The 18139-nt window shown below is 47.1% G+C and overlaps 1 protein-coding gene across 2 annotated transcripts in view; it reads left to right on the top strand.

The window, feature by feature from the left end:
- The window catches only part of GLRA1 (glycine receptor alpha 1), an 81241-nt gene that overhangs the window by 53297 nt on the left and 9805 nt on the right, over window positions 1–18139 (top strand). For both annotated transcript variants that reach the window (XM_032851615.1, XM_032851614.1), the window contains exons 4-7: window positions 5513–5736; window positions 8453–8535; window positions 9901–10038; window positions 11854–12068. In XM_032851615.1, coding sequence (XP_032707506.1) covers window positions 5513–5736; window positions 8453–8535; window positions 9901–10038; window positions 11854–12068 — 660 coding nt within the window. The remainder of the gene's footprint in view (window positions 1–5512; window positions 5737–8452; window positions 8536–9900; window positions 10039–11853; window positions 12069–18139) is intronic.

Here is an 18139-nt window from a genome sequence, read left to right as displayed (position 1 = left end):
TCTATAACTTAGGTTGAAAATACCTATGTTCTAGGATTGTTTTAAAGATAAAATGAGACAAAATGTGTCGCAGGCTTAGCACAATGCCTAGAAACAGAAGCTCCTCAGTAAGGGGGACCTTTTATTACTTATACGGCCAGTGGTTGAGATAAGCTGAATGGCGCCACCTCCACGCCGTTTCTTTTGCTCTTCCTTCTACACGAGATTCCTTTCACCTGCAACCATATCCAACCTCGTCCAAATACTCTGAGGACGCCCCACCCCAGGCCTCAAGTCCCGTCCTGCTCTAAGCCTGACTCCTCAGCTCTGGACTTCCTCCTCACACACCCCTGGCCTCCTTTCCAGGCGAAATTAGATAGAGTTCCCATCTCAGAGCAACACAGACCTAGAGATGTTAACTTCAGTAGGATGGAGAAAACTGAAAGGGGCTATTTCCAGTGTTACCTTCTTTCTGGAAGCTTTCCCAAATTCACCCAACCTGGCTGGAAACTATCTCAGTGGCTCGAGAGCAACATCTAGTAGCAATTTTTTAGAACCCCTTTGACCTCTGTCACTGTCAGTTTTGTATGGGAGATATTTGTGTCCGTATCTTGCCTCACCTGCCAGATAATTTGAACCGTCCGAGGGTAGAAACAAGACCATATGCTGCCATCCTCACCATTCTAGGCTTAATACATGTTTATAGAGCAGAAATGGCTTGAGAGAAGAGACACCCCTTGAGAGCTGGAATGCCGAGACCTAGGAAGATCTAAGAATCTGGATCTTCCTCCAGGGCTTGGGTGCTGTCCCTGGGCTCTGACTGCAATGGTAATAACACATCCCTTTCTCACCACCACACCCATTCAGGCTCTTTCCTACTAAATCCCTTCATGCTTCCTCTTTTCCCACAGCACCAAGTTTCGAGGAGTTTACTGGAAAAGGTTAGAACCGGAAATTAGACCCAGTGGGGTGGCAGTGGGCGGGGCAGGGGTGGGTGGGAGAGATCCCACGGCAGGTGGCACACAGGAAGTGGCCAATAAATGTTTATTGAATGACAGAAAGAGTGAATGAAGGGATTAATGCTCTACCTTGGTCTTAGAAGTAAGGCAGTTGCCCAGATACCAGAAAGCAAGCAGACCATCAGGGACTCTCACAGGGAGGATGGGTGTGTTGGTGCTAAAGACGACTGAGCGAGAGCTCTGGAAGTCCCTCCCATGGCAGACTTAGATGGGCCACCCTTGACAGCTTGAGACCTAGAAGCCAACCACCAGAGCTGGAACTTGAGGTTCTTGGGTACATAACTCGTGGGTTGCTCCTCTAGCCCCTGAACTTGAACCGGGCCCCCCAGCGTATCGAACACTGACCAGTGTGATTATAGGGCCAAGTAAGCAAAACAGCTTTCAGCTTTCAGCCTATTACACCAATTACATCGACAGCCTCCAAACTGCATTTCCTACTGCTATTTCCCAACCTGAGAGGAGAAAATCGATGCAACATCTTGTTTGGGCAGCCGCTGTGGGGTGGAGCAGGGGGCTGCTGGGAGGAGGAGCCAAGCTGCCTGAGGACACCAGATACATTCTCCTGGTCTCCTGCTCTGGCTTTTCATTAGCCATTTCATCACAAGACCCTACGGCTTTAATTTTGTTTTTCTTCTTTCAAGGGATGTGCCTTCCTCATTTTTACCATCAACATGCATTTACTTTTATAATCAGAAAAAAATATTTTTTAAACATCAGTCATCAAATGCAAATGTAATAATGCTCTCTCCTCATTAAAATTCTTCAACGGCTCCACAGGAGTCTCAGGATGAAGCCCAAATTCTTTAGGACAGTTGGCAAGGCCCAAGGCCGTGCAAGCACGCTTGCCTTACTCATCTCCCTGTGCTCCTTTCCAGTGGGCCACGCCTTCCTGTGCCTCTAGGCTTCCCAGTATGCAGCTCCTACTGCCCCAGAGGGCTTGTTTTCTTGACTCAACCATATTTGGTCTCAGCTTAAACATCACTTCTTCTGGAGCCTTCCCTGACCACCAGCCCCTAGTCTAGCGGGAGGGCCTGTCTTCTACACCTCCCTGGCACCCTGTACTTAATCCTATGGGAAGCCCTTATCCCTATGTCATGTCAACATCACACTTGGGCTCTGTGGCTGCAAGAATATGTCTTTCTTGCTCTTGGCCGATTCTCCAGTACCTAGAACAGTGCCTAGCACTCAGTAGATGCTCAGTTAAATGTTGCTGGAAAAAATTAAACTAGTAGCAATTAGCTATTTGATTTGGAAGGGCTCTTAGAGACCATCTATCCTAATTACTTTAAACACCAGAGAAGCAAATTCAGGTTCCAATAGTAGGTCCTTTACTGAATCGCTCTGTGACCTCAGAAGTCACATTCTCTGGGTCTTAGACTCTCGGCTCTAAAATGAGGAAAGCTCTTCCTGCTCAAACATTTTCTGGCTTTGCCTCCTCCTCCCTCTGGTATTGGGTAGGTCTCAGGTACACTGACTGGGCAGGTGGGTGAGATGGTGCAGGAGAAAAGTAAGGTCAGATTCAGCCTCTCAAACTGTTGCTGATCAAGTAGAAAAGACACACACAGTGCTAAATGACACATTTCCAGTGATTCTGTTTTGCTAGGAGATCAGAAAAGGAAGAGGCAATGGAAGCCTGGGGGCATCGAGGCTCCTGCAGGAGACAGTGCTTACGCTGCGCAGGCAGAATCCACAGAGGCATTGTGGAGGGGAGGGGAGTCTCCCTGGCATGCAGCTAGCTATCTACCCCTGTGGGATGGGACAGCGGGTGGGGCTGATGTGCCTTCAGAGCCCAGCTCTGCCACTTGCTAGCCCTGGGCCCTGGACAAGTTTCACAACGTTTCCAAACCTTGGTCCTCTTTCCCTCACCACGAGAAGTTGAGTGTCCAGCTTGCAGGGGTTTTGTGAAGACTGAGTGTGTGTGCAGCATCTAGAAGAACAGTACCTGGTGCCTAACAGACCATTTTAAGAAATGCCACTTCCTTCTCTTCCAGCCGCATAAACAGGACTCACATGTCACTAGCAAGAACCTCAAAGTGAAGCTGGGGTTTGAGGACTGGAGGCTTTTCCTGCACCACCACTCACAGTCTGTTTCCTCTGACCTGATTTGCCCTGTGCACTCTCACACAAGCATACACATGCGTGCATACACACTCCACATAAAATTCAAGAAAGAAAGTGAGGCTATTTCTAATTTCCTGATCAGAGGTGGCCAGATTGGGAGCTGTCCATTGCTGTCAGCAGGAAAAACAAAGTATCAACATCCAGGTCTGGCCTACAGTTCTCCTTCCACCATGGGACTTATAAGACATGAGATTATGAGATCAAATGTCATTGTCTATGGGGCTGGAGGGAGAGGCTTCAATTAAATTATAGAAAATCCTATAAAATACCTTGGAACACTTTACGAAGCTATTGATATTTCCGGAGGCAAACAGAATGAGACCCGTACTGTGGGGAGACTGGGCAGGGGTGAGGGTAAGGGTGGAGAGGAGGGTCGTTTGTTTTAGTCCGTCCCTGCTGATGACAGATCAGAGTGATTAGGGAAAGAAAATGTAGTAGGGGCTTGTTTCTCCAGCACCTTCGGGGAAAGCCCCAGCAGGTGCTCCCGTGTGGAGGTTATTCCTGGAAGGACCGAATTCAGAGTCGGACTTGAACTGAGGTTATTAATCTTTTGGGGAACTGTAGACCCTTTTGAGAGTCCAGCATAGACAACCAAGGTCTTCTTCCTGGGAAAACAAAAATAAATCCCAAATTCTATTTGCAGGATCCTAAGAGTACTAGATCCCATGTTAAGAGTGCCTCCCTAACAAAACTGAAAACATTTCTTCATGAAAATATTTCTTAACTTCATGACCCACTTTCCTGGCATGGAGACCTACCTGTACCATAATTGCTTCTCAGGCTGCGATCGGTTGCTGAATGGGCTCTCTCAGCAATCCTAGGACCAACTGAACAAATCCTCAGCTAGGAGTCAGGACTCTTGGGCACTGACCTGCCTTTCAGGGTGATACTGGGTCAGTCTTAACTCTCTGGACCTCAGTTTCTCCATCCAGCAGAGAAATAAAGGTGGGGGAGGAGAGGAAGTTTTGACAAGGATGGCAATTCCTAACATATATTCAGTAGAAGGCAATCATCACACACAAAATGCAAGAGTTCAATGCCCAAAATAAACCTACCCTCTTGGAGATACATACAAATAATTAGCATATTAAGGTCTCCAAGAAGTCCCACAGTAAAAAAAATCAGTTGCATTTGGTTTAGTCCAACATTCCCTAATTGGCTTGATCGTGACTTTTTTTTTTTCTGCAGAATAACTACACTAGAGTCCCATCCTAGAAGATTTAGACTAAGCACTGAGTTCAGAATCCAGTAAGATGTGACTCCACAAACTATTAATCCTCCCCAGGGGCACCAGGCTGGCTCAGTCAGGAGAGCACGCGACTCTTGATCTTGAAGGCATGAGTTCAAGCCCCACGTTGGGTGTAGAGCTTACATTAGAAAAAAAAAAAAAAAAAAAGTACCTGTGGGGGGGGGGGAAATATATATATATATATATATGTTTATAAAAAATAAAATTATAAAAAAAAAATTAAAGAGAAAGTCCCCCCCAAACAAATAAATTACCATGTGTGATAGAAGGTTGCAGAGGCTGGGACTGAAACAGAGCAGTATGAACCCTAGGACCAGCAGGAGCTCCTCAGAATTCACTCATCCTTCCTTCACTGCTCGGGAATTCATTGTTCCCTTCAGGTAGAACACCTTGAACACTCAGGCAGCAGCTTTTAGCCTCTCCTTTTGCTCCATCAATCTATGGAAGAGTGACACTCGAACTTTACTGTGCATGGGAATTACTGCCCCTGACGGCCTCCATAATAAAAGGGGACTTTAGGGGCGCCTGGGTGGCTCATTCAGGTAAGCAGCTGCCTTCGGCTCAGGTCATGATCCCAGAGTCCTGGGATGGAGTCCTGCATCGGGCTCCCTGCTCAGCAGGGAGCCTGCTTCCCCCTCTCTCTCTGCCTGCCTCTCTGCCTACTTGTGCGCTCTCTCTCTCTCTCTCTCTCTCTCTCTGTCAAGTGGAGACAAATTTTATTAAAAACTTGTCAAATTTTATTAAAAAATAAAATAAAATAAAAAAGTAAAAGGGGGACTTCAGCTTTATCCGTGATGTGCTCTCTCTTATCCAAAAATTGAAGCAAACGTGACAAAATGGCAATGGGATGTAAACAGGTGTTTACTATGTCAGGTGGAACTTTATTTTTGAAAATTTTCAGAAGAATACCATTAAATAATCTCAGTTCAGAGCTGAATATACTTGATAGGGTGCTGACAGGATCTTCAGGGGTGACTCCCCTGACTTTCTTCCTGAGGCACAGACTTTATGTCTCACCTACATAAGATGCAACCGTACTCCGAATTCTCCAAAAGGGACTTTGGGGAGCACGAAAACCCCTGGGCCCTCCAAGAGCGGACCTCCTGGGGCCTAACCCTGACTACTCCGTATCTCCTGGCTGTAGGACTACAGGGTCAACATCTTCCTGCGGCAGCAGTGGAACGACCCCCGGCTGGCCTACAATGAATACCCGGATGATTCTCTGGACCTGGACCCGTCCATGCTGGATTCCATCTGGAAACCCGACCTGTTCTTTGCCAACGAGAAGGGGGCTCACTTTCACGAGATCACCACCGACAACAAACTGCTGAGGATCTCCCGGAACGGAAATGTCCTCTACAGTATCAGGTGAGTTCCACAGAGGCTCACCCTGCCGTCCTCCTCAGAGTGCACCTGGTCCCAGAGCCTTCTGGGAGCAGACGCTAGGAGATGGGCCAGCCAGGGGTGCAAAGGCCTGGGCAACCCCACACCTTTGCACGGTGTGCAGAACCAGCTCTGTAAATTACACTCAGGGAGGAAGGAGAACATACCAGGTGAAGTCCTAGGGGTGAGTGGTTCCTAGGGGAACTGAGGAAGCATCTTAGAAGGGTTAAGGTTGGGCCCCTGAGCTTAGCCAGCATTTCAATAAAACAAAAAGGGAAAAGAATATTTAAAGACAGTGCTCAGCAGCAGGGGTGTTCAGTTTCTCAAGATGAGTGAGTTCTAGAGAGCTACTGTTCAACATTGTGCCTAGAGTTGACAATACTATTCTGTACACACAAATATTTGTTAAAAGGCTAGATCTCATGTTAAATGTTCTTACCACAATTAAAAAAAAAATAGCAGTAAGCAAAGGCACAAAGCCTGAAAAGTCCCAGCAACCTCAACAAAAATGGGCCTGCTAGGCTACTCACAGGTACAAATCGGGGCTGCTCCCTCCCTTCCATAAACCCCTTCCATCCCCCGAACTTTGCACTGAGTCTAGGAAGCTGGGACCCTCTTCCCAACTGGGAGGTATCCTACAGATACTGGTTAGGGGCAAACTTTAAGAGTTTCCTGCCAACTCTCCCCACGTAATTCCCTATTTCCTCCCCAAAGTCATGGAGAAAATGACCAATGTCCGTGCTAGATTCTTATATATGTAGCATTCATGGAGAATTTACTAACTAGGCTGGGTATTTTACATATATTATTTGTAATCCTCCTAACAATTCCATGAAATATTTCTGTTATGCCCATTTTGCAGATTACACAAGTGAAGATCTGAGAACTTAAGCGGCTTGCCAAACTTCCCACCAGCCACCTACCTAGTAGCACAGCCCAGATTCCAATTTGTTAGTGTCCATCTGATGCTCACTGAGAGCCTAGCCGAAAGTGCCCGGCATGCAATAGGCACTCATTTGATGAATGAATGAGAATGTGTTTATTTCAAAGGGCTTCTAAGGGTCACTGGCCCTAAATGACTCCTCCTCCCCCTCCAGTTCTTTGGGGGAATCAGTCTTTCTGTTTCCATTAGGAGATGAGCTTTAAATATCCAGGCCCATAGGAGAGGCTATAGCCGTTCTAACCTTCAGATATGGCTGGACTCAGGGTGACTCCTGAGAGCAGGCCAGGTAGGAGAGGGGACTCAAGAACCTCAGTGGGGAAAGGAGGCCCCAAGGAGGGGATTGCTGGGAGGAGCCAGAGGCAGATGTGGCCTTCCTCCTCCTGCCGTCCTGCCAGTGCACATCCAGATGGAAGGCTAATGGGCTCAGGACAGCTGCCGGTGCCCTGGCTGCTGGAGCAGAAGAGGTTACACTGCTGGATTTTGCTGCTGCCAGGAGGGTTTGGTATCTCTACAAAGCTAAGCCCCATGCAGCATGACAGAAGGACAGATCAGCAGAAAGTGATGTTCCCAAGGTCATTCAGCTTCAGAAAATTAACCTAGTGTGACAGCTGCCCCACTTTGGAGCTTTTATCTTCAAAAATTCAACTCTGTTCACTTTCTCTTCACTTTCCCTCTCCCTCTCCCTTCCCTTTTCCCCTCTCTTGCTTCTATCTTGTGCTTCAATGGGGCCCAAATGCAGAGCAGTGGGCATGAGCTGGAGGAGAAAAGCTGACACGGGGCCATGCCCTCATCATGTGCAGTAAGGTGCCGGTGGCCAAGTGTCACTAGACCACCACCGATGAGGTCCTTTTCAGGAGAGCAGTGTCAGAAAGTAAACACGGGAGCTCCGAATCCAATGGCCAGGAGACATAATTTTGAATCCTGCCTTTGAGTCATCACGCACTGGGTTACCTTGCAGGAGTCCCGACCAATCCTTCTCTGGACCTCAGTTTCCTCAGCTGTCCAGTGAGGGAGTTGGCCTGATGATCTAAGCCTCTCTGGGCTCTGAGAGCCTTTCTTCTCTCTTCTATGGAGCAGGTGCTCCGATGCGGGCCAAGCCTTTGAAGCTGAAGCCTTGCATCGTAGCCTGAACTGTGCACTTTGCTTCTGTTGGGGCACCCCCTCTGGTTCTGAGGCTCGGCCTCTGCAAGGGTGAAACAACCCAAAATAGCTCTCGCAGAAGCTGGGGGCACCCACCACTTGCCAGCTGACCCCAGCATGAGCCCACAGTTATGAGTCAGCTCTGTTTGGACACCCAGAAGGCAAGGGCCTCTTTAAAATAGTGTTTGATGAGTCCAGTGTATGAAGGGAGGCAGCAAATAACCACTTGAAGCCCTGTTCCAGGTGGTCCTGGATGCCTGAGGCTTGCGGCTGCTCGACCTGGAATTGAGCCTCCCCGGAAGAGCAGGGATCAGGGGCAGCACCTGGCCTCCAGGCCTTCAGGCCATGGCTGAGGGCAAGATGTTTAGAAGCCAGACAGACTCCACAGAAACCCACAAGTTCCACTGACTGTGTGACTCTAGGCAACATACTGTATCTCTCTGAGCCTCCATTTCCATATCTGGAATGTAGAAATTCACATATACTATTTCAATACATACTAGTTCCCTGACCTCCTTGACCTCCCCAAGATAACTGATTTCCTGGTAATAACTAGAATGGAGGCACAGCTTCCCTGGTGAGTGGCTCTAGCATCATTCAACTCCCTTCTCTTCTCAGAATCACACTAACACTGGCCTGCCCCATGGACTTGAAGAATTTCCCCATGGACGTCCAGACATGCATCATGCAACTGGAAAGCTGTGAGTCACTTGCATGAGGGCTTTAGAAAGAACCAGACTCCCCTTTACCCAGGGGACTTGCAGAAATTCCCATATGGCAACAGCAGCTAACTGCTGGACCCCAAGAGATAACTGTCCTAGCCCAAAATACCAGACGGGGGGCTTCGCTTTAGAAAATGCATTAGAAATCTAAGCCCCCCTTACTGGCTGGCTGAGGCCTAGCTTCAGAGCCAGCAGTATTCTCCCAAGAGACACTCTTCCACGTCCCTTGTGGATACACTCTCCGGGAATGGAGGAGAAAGAGCTCGAATAAGTCCGAGTCCCTGAACTCACAGCGCTGCTCCCTGCAGCTGGGGACACATAGACAGTCGACAGCACAAAGAACTTTAACCCAGGGCGGCAAGTGGTAAGTGTGTTGTTGGAAGGCTGAACACTGTGGCCTCCAGGCAGAAAGAATGCTTCCTTCTGCCTGGGAAGGAGAGGAGAGGGGGCACTGGAGAGGGCTTTATGTCGCCGGTCACAAGGGAACCTACCTGAGGAGGTAGCCGACCTCTTTGACTGCAAACGGAAACCAGTCTAATTTAAAAGGTGGAATTTAGGGTGACTGGGTGGCTCAGGTCATGATCCCAGGGTCCTGGGATTGAACCCTTCATCCGGCTCCCTGCTCAGCAGGAAGCCTGCTTCTCCCTCTCCCACTCCCCCTGCTTGTGTTCTCTCTCTCACCATGTCTCTCTCTGTCAAATAAATAAACATCCTTAAAAAAAAAAAAAAAGAAGAAGGTGGAATTCAATGGAAGGACAGGGCTTCCTCATGGACTTGAAAGACGTACAGAAACCAGGGCAGAGGATTTAGGCAGCAGACTTAGGTGGAGCACCACCTCAGAGGGGACCTGGCACCAGCCAACTCTGACTTTCTGTTGCTTGATTCAAGATTCAAGTCCTGGGACAGAGCATCTGATGGGTCTAGTTGCGTCATTACCTAACACCTTGGCCCTCGGCTGACAGTCCCCCAACAGCTTTATAGAGTCATTCCCCCAGGAAAAGCTGCTGTCAGCAGAGGAGGGAGCGTGCAAGGATGGCACGCAGGCCCCATAGCAGATGTGAGCTGCCGAGGACCCCAGGGGTAAGAGGTGGAGGCAAAAGGACAAGCGAGGTAGAAGGCAGGGGGATTGATAAGCAATTAGACCAGTTTTAACCTCCTCGGTTGCAGGGGAGGTGAGGGGAGGGTGGAAGAAGAATGGGGAGGGGGTGGTGGAGAGGCAACGTGGTCCCATGCATTCCCTCTGGTGCTGGATGCCTCTCAGTCTCTAACCCAAACCAGCTCCGACCCGCTGCAAATGAGTGCTTCTGGGTGGTGACCGCTGCTTCTTCTGGTCCCCCACCCCAGTTGGCTATACCATGAATGACCTGATCTTCGAGTGGCAGGAGCAGGGAGCTGTGCAGGTGGCAGATGGACTAACTCTACCGCAGTTTATCCTGAAAGAGGAGAAGGACCTGAGATACTGCACGAAGCATTATAACACAGGTAGGTCCAAACATTCGCTCAACTTCTGTGTCAACAGATCTTACGAGGTGCCCGTGATGGACACGATTCTGTGTTGATTACCTCGTGTTTAAGAGAAGAGTCTTTGAAACCGAAAAAGTGGCTCTGATATCGTTTCCCTGGATGTCCTGGGGCACGCACGTGATGCTTAGGCCACACACCTCATTGCCAGGGGGGCGTGGAGATAAGAGTCTTCACTCCAGGTAGCAGTAGCCCAACTCTAAATAAATCCTGTCCCTAAGGCAGAAAGCGGGGAGTGGATACGAGGACATCTTGCAGTGTCTGTCACAGGGGACCTGCCATCTCTGACAGGACGCAGTACCCAGGCTGCTCTCCTCAGACTCACCAAGAGGGAGCTGAGAGGTGATGCTGAAGTCTGTGAGCAGCGCAGTTGGAAAGGGTCCCCCAGACTGTGAGCTGCAGGAGAGGGGAAGGACCCATGGCCGTTGTGCTCAGCTCTCTGTCTCCCAGGCATAGGGCAGCCTTGGTGGGAAGATGGGACACAGGAACGAGCTGGGGTCGGACCAAGACCGGCCTTGTCTGCCCTACCGCAGGCTGGGAAGGAGCTCACGGAGGCGCAGTGGAGGAAAGGCCTCCAGTTAGCAGGCCAGCTAGAGCCCAGCTGAGGAGAGGGAATTAGGCCACAGAGGAGGCCTTCCGGGTGGAAGCAGGGGCTTGAGAGAAATCGCTGCGTGCTCTGCTGTGGGTAGAAGGCCCAGAGCAAGGGCAGGCAGCCTGGGCTCTGCTGTGTTGGGCACAGCTGCCCCTTCCCGGGTCACCTCCGGAGATACTGTCCTGGTCCCTGGGCACGCCGAGACGTGATGGTACTCCCATTAGCAGCCGTGACAGCAGTGACTCACGGAGTCCCACTGCCTCGCATACCACAGCCCGAAACTGTTCACACGGCGTTTTCTCATTCATTAACTCATTCACTCTTCCTTGTTCCCACTTGGGTGAGAGCTGAGTTCTGCACTAGGCCCTGTGGATCCGACGGGGGAGAGGATGAGGGGCCCTGACCGGTTCCAGGCAAGCACAGAGTTGGGGGGAGACCAGCTGCCCGCAGTCCAGTGCAGAGGACAGACAGACCGAGGTGCCTATGCCCTCACTGCCTTCTACCCTAAGGCTGGATGACTGCATGACCAGAAGAGGGTGGTGGGGAGCAGGAGGGTCCTTCCACTGGTTGTGGGGAAGAGGCCTGGCTCCCAGGCAGTGGGATCGGCGGGGGCCAAAGCTCAGAAGGGTCAAAGTTCTCAAGGCCAGTGTAGAGTGGAAGGGGTCAAGATGAGGGTGAGGAAAGATGGGAAGTGGGACGGAACAACAGGCCAGAGCATGGCTACGAAGAGCATGCTGAGAAGTTTGAGCTTTTTCCTGTAGATAATGGGGACTTTTCTGTACGAGGAGGGAAGGAGGGAAGGAACGTTGTTACAACAGGAAGTAACAGGCTCGAGTCATGTTTTGGGAAGGTACCTGGCAGAAGGCTAAGGACAGGTCCACTGAGGCCCACTCTTAGCAACAAAACAGGGCTGGTAAGGGTGACGGCACCTGACATTTCTGAGCACAAGAGGTGTGAGGAGTGCGCTAAGTCCTCATCTCACCCTCACAGTAACACACAGGTGACCACAGGAGGTGGACACCATCGCCCTCATCACCCTAATTTACCACAGATGAGGGAATGGAGACGCACAGATTCTGGCATTTGCCTCAGGACACAGCTAGCGTGAGGCTGACCCAGGCCTCCAGCTGAGGCTGTTCCGACCTCCCCAGAATACTCTGCCTTCTCACCATAACTTCTCGCAGGTAAATTCACCTGCATCGAGGCTCGGTTCCACCTGGAGCGACAGATGGGCTACTACCTGATCCAGATGTACATTCCCAGCCTGCTCATTGTCATCCTCTCATGGATCTCCTTCTGGATCAATATGGACGCCGCACCAGCCCGCGTGGGCCTGGGCATCACCACCGTGCTCACCATGACCACCCAGAGCTCTGGCTCCCGAGCATCCCTGCCCAAGGTAAGTCCTACTGCCCAGAGCACAAAACACCTGGACAGAGAAGGACACCCATCTCTCTACCCTGCCTGAGATGAAGGGAGCACGAGGAATTAGTCACTGTTTCTTCATCAGTCACCCTTGGCAGGATCCAGCATTCTGGGGCATCAGAGCTCTCCTCCAGACTGGACACCGTGTTGTGCACAGTTGCCAAACCCCACGGTTTGCTCCGTTCTCTACCAGCACTCCACACGCATCCTGCTCACGTGTCATTCACACTCAAGTCCACCTCCTCCTCCTTCACTTTTAGTGCTAAACACAACCTCCTGCTCCTTGCACTGTTAACAGTAGATGTTTTGTGGTGGGGGTCTCCAGGACCACCACCACGTTCAGAGATTTGATACGACTCACAGGACTCAGCATAGCATTGTTCTCACAGCTAAGATTTCCTTTTTTTTTTTTAATAGATTTTATTTATTTGACAGAGAGAGATCACAAGTGGGCAGAGAGGCAGGCAGAGAGAGAGAGAGAGAGGAGGAAGCAGGGTCCCTGCAGAGCAGAGAGCCCAATGTGGGACTCGATCCCGGGACCCTGAGATCATGACCTGAGCTGAAGGCAGAGGCTTAACCCACTGAGCTACCCAGGTGCCCCACAGCTAAGATTTCTTATAGCATTGCGTTAAGGACACACAGCTTGGGGGCATCTGGGGGGCCGCAGTCGGTTAAGTGTGGGACTCTTGATTTCACTCAGGGCAAGATCTCAGGGTCATGGGGTGGAGCCCCACATTGGGCTCCCCGCTCAGCGTGGAGTCTGCTTCGCCTCTCCCTCTGCTCCTTGCTCCACTCTCTCTCTCTTTCTCTCTCTCTAAGATGAATAAAGAAATCCTTGAAAAAAAATAATAAAATCAAAATCTCTAAAAAAATTAAAAAATAAAAAAAAATTTGAAAAAGAATACACAGCTAGGTGATAAAGGAAAAAGACACAGGCAGGGTCTGGAGGAAGCCATCTGCAGGCTTCCTTGTTTTCTACCCCCAGCCCCCCAGGGCGGGACCACACAGAGCACATTCCTACCCTGACAATAAAAAGGCAGTCACATGTGTGGGATGTTTCTGCCCGGGGAGATAGAGACATTGTTTTGAGGTTCATTTAAGATTCAGTATGGATGATTTTTACTGGGTGCTGGCCACACAGGCCCCTTCCACCTGGCACACACCAAAACTCCAGACTCCCAGGAGGAAAGCAAACATTTGGCACAGTCCCTGTTGTTTGTATGGGCAATCTAGGCACAGAGAGGCATCCTTATCACTTAGGGAAAGCGGGAACATTCCCCAAACCCAGGTTCCCAGCTCTCAATCAAGGGCCAGCCTCTCAAGCAGGTCCTTTGTAAGATAGCAGCCTTGTCCCAAACGTCATGTGTGAACCCTTTTCTTCCCATACCTCAATCTTCTTTCAGACTTCTAACATCCAACACCGTATTCTGCTCCTTTCACTATTAACACCAGACACAGCGTTTTACCCCATTCACTATTAAAGCCAGATACACATTCTGCTCCATTCACTCTGTGCTAGACACAACATTTCTGCCCCATTCTTCAAGCACCAGACACAGCATTCCACTTCATTCATTACCGACACCAGACACTAATTCTCCGCCGGTCGCCCTTGCCATAAATGGACGTTCTGTTCCTTTCACTGTTCACACCAGACCTCACATTCTGCTTAATTCACTTTTAACACTAGACATGATGTTCTGCTTCATTTACTATTAATGCCAGACACCCCTACTCCTCCATTCACCCCTACGTGAGGTACAACATTCTGCTGCCTTCACTGCGAATGCCTGATGCCTCATTCTGCTCTACTCTCTTTTAATTCTAGGCTCTGCATTCTACTATGCTCACTACTACCGTCTGAGCCCCATCCTGCTTTCATCACTCACCAGCAGATGCAACATTCAGCCTACTGTTAACGCCAGACTCCATATTCTGCTCCCTTTAGCCTTATGCTAAATCCAACATTCTGTACCATTTCCAATTAAGGCCTCATTCAACATTCTGCTTTGATATAGGAAAGTCGGAAGAATATATAATGATCACTCTAACATCCTTCACCTGGATTCCAACTGTTAATCATCTTGCCACATTTACTTTAGTTCTCTATAAAGATAAGTAGGTGGATAGGTAGATGGGTAGCTAAGTAGGTAGGTAGTAGATAGACACAATTTTTGTTGAATCATTTGATGGTTACAGACATCATGATAAGCCATCTCTAAAGAAGGAATAGGACCCCAATGATATTTGTCCAAAAAAATTAACATTAATTCAATAATAATTATACTTATATCAATTCTATTTATATACTATATATCAATTTTATATCAATAATTATTGAAGTAGAAGTAATTCCATAATATCATCTAATACAGAAACTTCATGTTTTCCCAATGTCAAAAAACATCATTAGCAAATATGGCAAGGGATCCAATCAAGGATCCAATCAAGATTCATACTGTATATGGCTACTCTTTTATTTTCAAAACTTTTTAAAAGATTTTATTTATTTATTTGAAAGAGAGAGAGTACACGCAGGCACGGGGAGCTGCAGAGGGAGAGAGAGAGAGAGAGAGGCAGGCTCCTCACTGAGCAGGGAGTCCCATGCGGGGCTCCATCCCAAGACCCTGGGATCATGACCTAAGCAAAAGTCAACCACTTAACCAACTGAGCCACCCAGGCACCCCTGTATATGGCTACTCTTTTAATCTAGAAGAGTCTCTCCACTGTTTTTTATTTTCATGATATTTCATGTTCCATTAGCTTTTAATGTGAGAGATGACATTCGGTTTCATCTGCCGTCAACACTCGACACCACTCTCTATTCACTCTTACACAAAACTCAATAATCTGCCCTCTGCACTATGAACGCTAGACTTTGCATTCTGCTGGATTCACTAGAAATGCTTGAGACCAAATTCTATTTACTGTTACCACCTGACAATTGTAACAGCAGATGTACCTGCTTCCTTTTCCTGATGTTAAAGTCAACAACCTGCTCCCCTGTCTATTAAGAGTTGGTGTCACATTCTCTTTCACTTATGATTGATGCCAGACTCAACACTCTGCTCCACTCATGGGTAACGCCAGACTCAGTATTTGGCTCCATATGCTATTAATACTCAACCTCACATTCTTCTCCATTCACTTTTTTTAAAGCATAAAATTCAGTAGCAGGTAATAATATGTGCAAAGTTGCACACACTCACCACTGTCTAATTCTAGGACATTTTCATCACCCCAAAAAGAAACCCCCATAACTCATCAACAGTCATTCCTCATTCCCTACTCTGTCCGGCCTCTGGCAACCCCTACTCTACTTTTCACTTCTGTGAACTTGCTGCTTCTGGACAGCTCATATAAATGGAATCATATAATAGGCACACTTTTGTTTAGCATAATATTTTCAAGATTCATCTGTGGTGTACACTGTATCAGTACTTCATTCCCATTTGTGGCTGATTAGTATTTCCATTGCATGGGTCTATTACATTTTGCTCATCTATTCACCAGTTGAGGAACATTGGGGTCATTTCCACTTTTTGGCTATTTTAAATAACACTGTTATGAACATCTCTGTACAAGTTTTTGTGTGCACATATGCTTTCAACTCTCATAGGTATTTACCAAAGAGTGAAATTGTTGGGTCATATGGTAGCTATATGCTTAACTTTCTGAGGAACTGACAAACTGTTTTCCACCACTTCATAATCTCACCAGGGTTCCAATTTTTCTACTTCCTCACCAACGCTGCTTCTCATCCGATGTCTTTTTGATTATAAACATCTTAGTGGATGTGAAGTAGAATCTATCTCACTGTGGTTTGGGTTTGCATTTTCCTAGTGATTGGTAGTGTTGAGCATTCTTTTCATGTGCTTATTAGCCATTTCTGTGACTTCTTAGGAGAAATGTCCCTTCAAATCTTTTGCCCAATTTATAATAAAAGTATTTCTCTTTTTATTGGTGAGTTGTAATAGTTCTTTGTGCATTGTGGATTTTAATCCCTTATCAAAGATACGATTTACAAATATTTCCTCCCATTTTGTGGGCTATCTTTTCACTTGATTGATAGTGTCCTTTAATACACAAAAGTTTTTAATTTTGATGAAGTAAAATGTATCTATTTTTTCTTTTGTTGCTCGGCCTTTGGTATCATATTTAAGAAACTAATGCTTAATCCAAAGTCACAAAAAAGTATACCTATATTCTTTTCTAAGAGTTTTGTAGTTTAGCCCTAAACCTGGGCTTTGACCCATTTTGCATTTTGCATACAGTATGAGGGAAGGAGAGCATTCTTTTGCATGTGGATGCTGTTAAGGCGGCACCATTGATTGAGAGGACCACCCTTCCCCTGCATTGAATTTACAACCTTGTCAAAAATCAATTGGCCATAAACATATGAGATTATTTCTAGACTCTTAATTCTGTTCCACTGATCTACACATTTATTCTTATGTCGGTACCACACTCTTGATTACTGTTGCTTTGAAGTAAGTTTCAAAATTGGGAAGCATGAGTCCTCCAACTTTGTTCTTTTTAAAGATTGATTGGGCTATTCTGGGTCCCTGGCATTTCTATTCGAACCTGAATATGAACTTAAAATTTCGTTCGTCAATTTCTGCAACAACAATAAAAAAGGAAGTTAGAGTAAAAATGCACTGAGTCTGTTGATGAGTTTGGAGAGTGTCACCATATTAATGATATCAAGTCTTCCATTCCATAAACACATGATGTCTTCTCATTTACATAAGCCATCCCACTGCCTTCTAGACTGCTTGATTTATTTTTTTTCTTCCAAGATTTTATTTAAATTCAAGTTAGTTAACATATAGTGTAGTATTGGTTTCAGGAGTAGAAGTTAGTGATTCATCACTTAACTATAACAGCCATTGCTCATTTCAAATGCCCTTCTTAATGCCCATCATCCATTTAACCCATTACCCTCATCCACCTCCTGCCAGCAACTGTCAGTCTATTCTTTATAGTTAAGAGTCTCTTATGGTTTGCCTCCCTGTCTTTTTCTTATTTTATTTTTCCCTCCCTTCCTCTATGTTCCTCTGTTTTGTTAAATTCCACGTATGAGTGAAATCATATGGTACTTGTCTTTCTCTGACTTATTTTGCTTAGCATAATACCCTCTAGTTCCATCCACATCATTACCAATGGTAAGATTTCATTCTTTTTGATGGCTGAGTGATATTCCAGTGTGTATTTTTGTGTGTGTGTGTGTGTGTGCCACATCTTCTTTATCCATTCATCAGTTGGTGGACATTTGGGTTCTTTCCATAGTTTGGCCATTATTGATAGTGCTGATATAAACATTAGGGTGCACGTGCCCCTTCGAATCATTATTTTTGTATCTTTAGGATAAATACCCAGTAATATGATTGCTGGGTCATAAGGTAGCTCTATTTTCAACTTTCTGAGGCACCTCCATGCTGTTTTCCAGAATGGCTGCACCAGCTTTCATTCCCACCAACAGTGTAGGAGGGTTCCCCTTTCTCCGCATCCTCGCCAACATCTGTCATTTCCTGACTTGTTAATTTCAGCCACTCTGACAGGAGTGAGGTGGTATCTCACTGTGGCTTTGTGTTTCCCTGATGCCGAGTAATGTGGAGCACTTTTTCATGTGTCTGTTGGCCATTTGTATTAGACTGCTTGGATTTTCAAAACCTCACTCCTCACAATCACACTACCATTCTGTATGCCCACGGGACCTCTCCCTAGGATTTAATAATCTCTAACCACCCCTCAGTTTAAAAATATATAATCAATCCAATGACAAATCATTTGTCATTCTTATTGAGGATCCCTGGTACATGACGAGTTGCTTCTCTCTTGCAGCTTTTAAGATTCTCTCTTTGTCTTCTGACAGTTTGATTATGAAGTGTGTAGGTGTGGAGCTCTTTTGCATTGCTTGGAGTTCATGAACTTCTTAGGTGTGTACATTAGCGTTTTTCTTCAAATCTGGAAAAATTTTGGCCATTATTTCTTCAACTACCCTTTCTGCTTTTTTCTCTCCTCTCCTTCAGGCACACTCACTAA

Source organism: Lontra canadensis, unplaced genomic scaffold, assembly GCF_010015895.1.
Source record: "Lontra canadensis isolate GAN:19392208 unplaced genomic scaffold, GSC_riverotter_1.0 scaffold5, whole genome shotgun sequence".
Classification (NCBI taxonomy): Eukaryota; Metazoa; Chordata; class Mammalia; order Carnivora; family Mustelidae; genus Lontra; species Lontra canadensis.
Note: the sequence above shows the minus strand (reverse complement) of the source record. Positions and strands in the feature narration are given on the sequence as shown.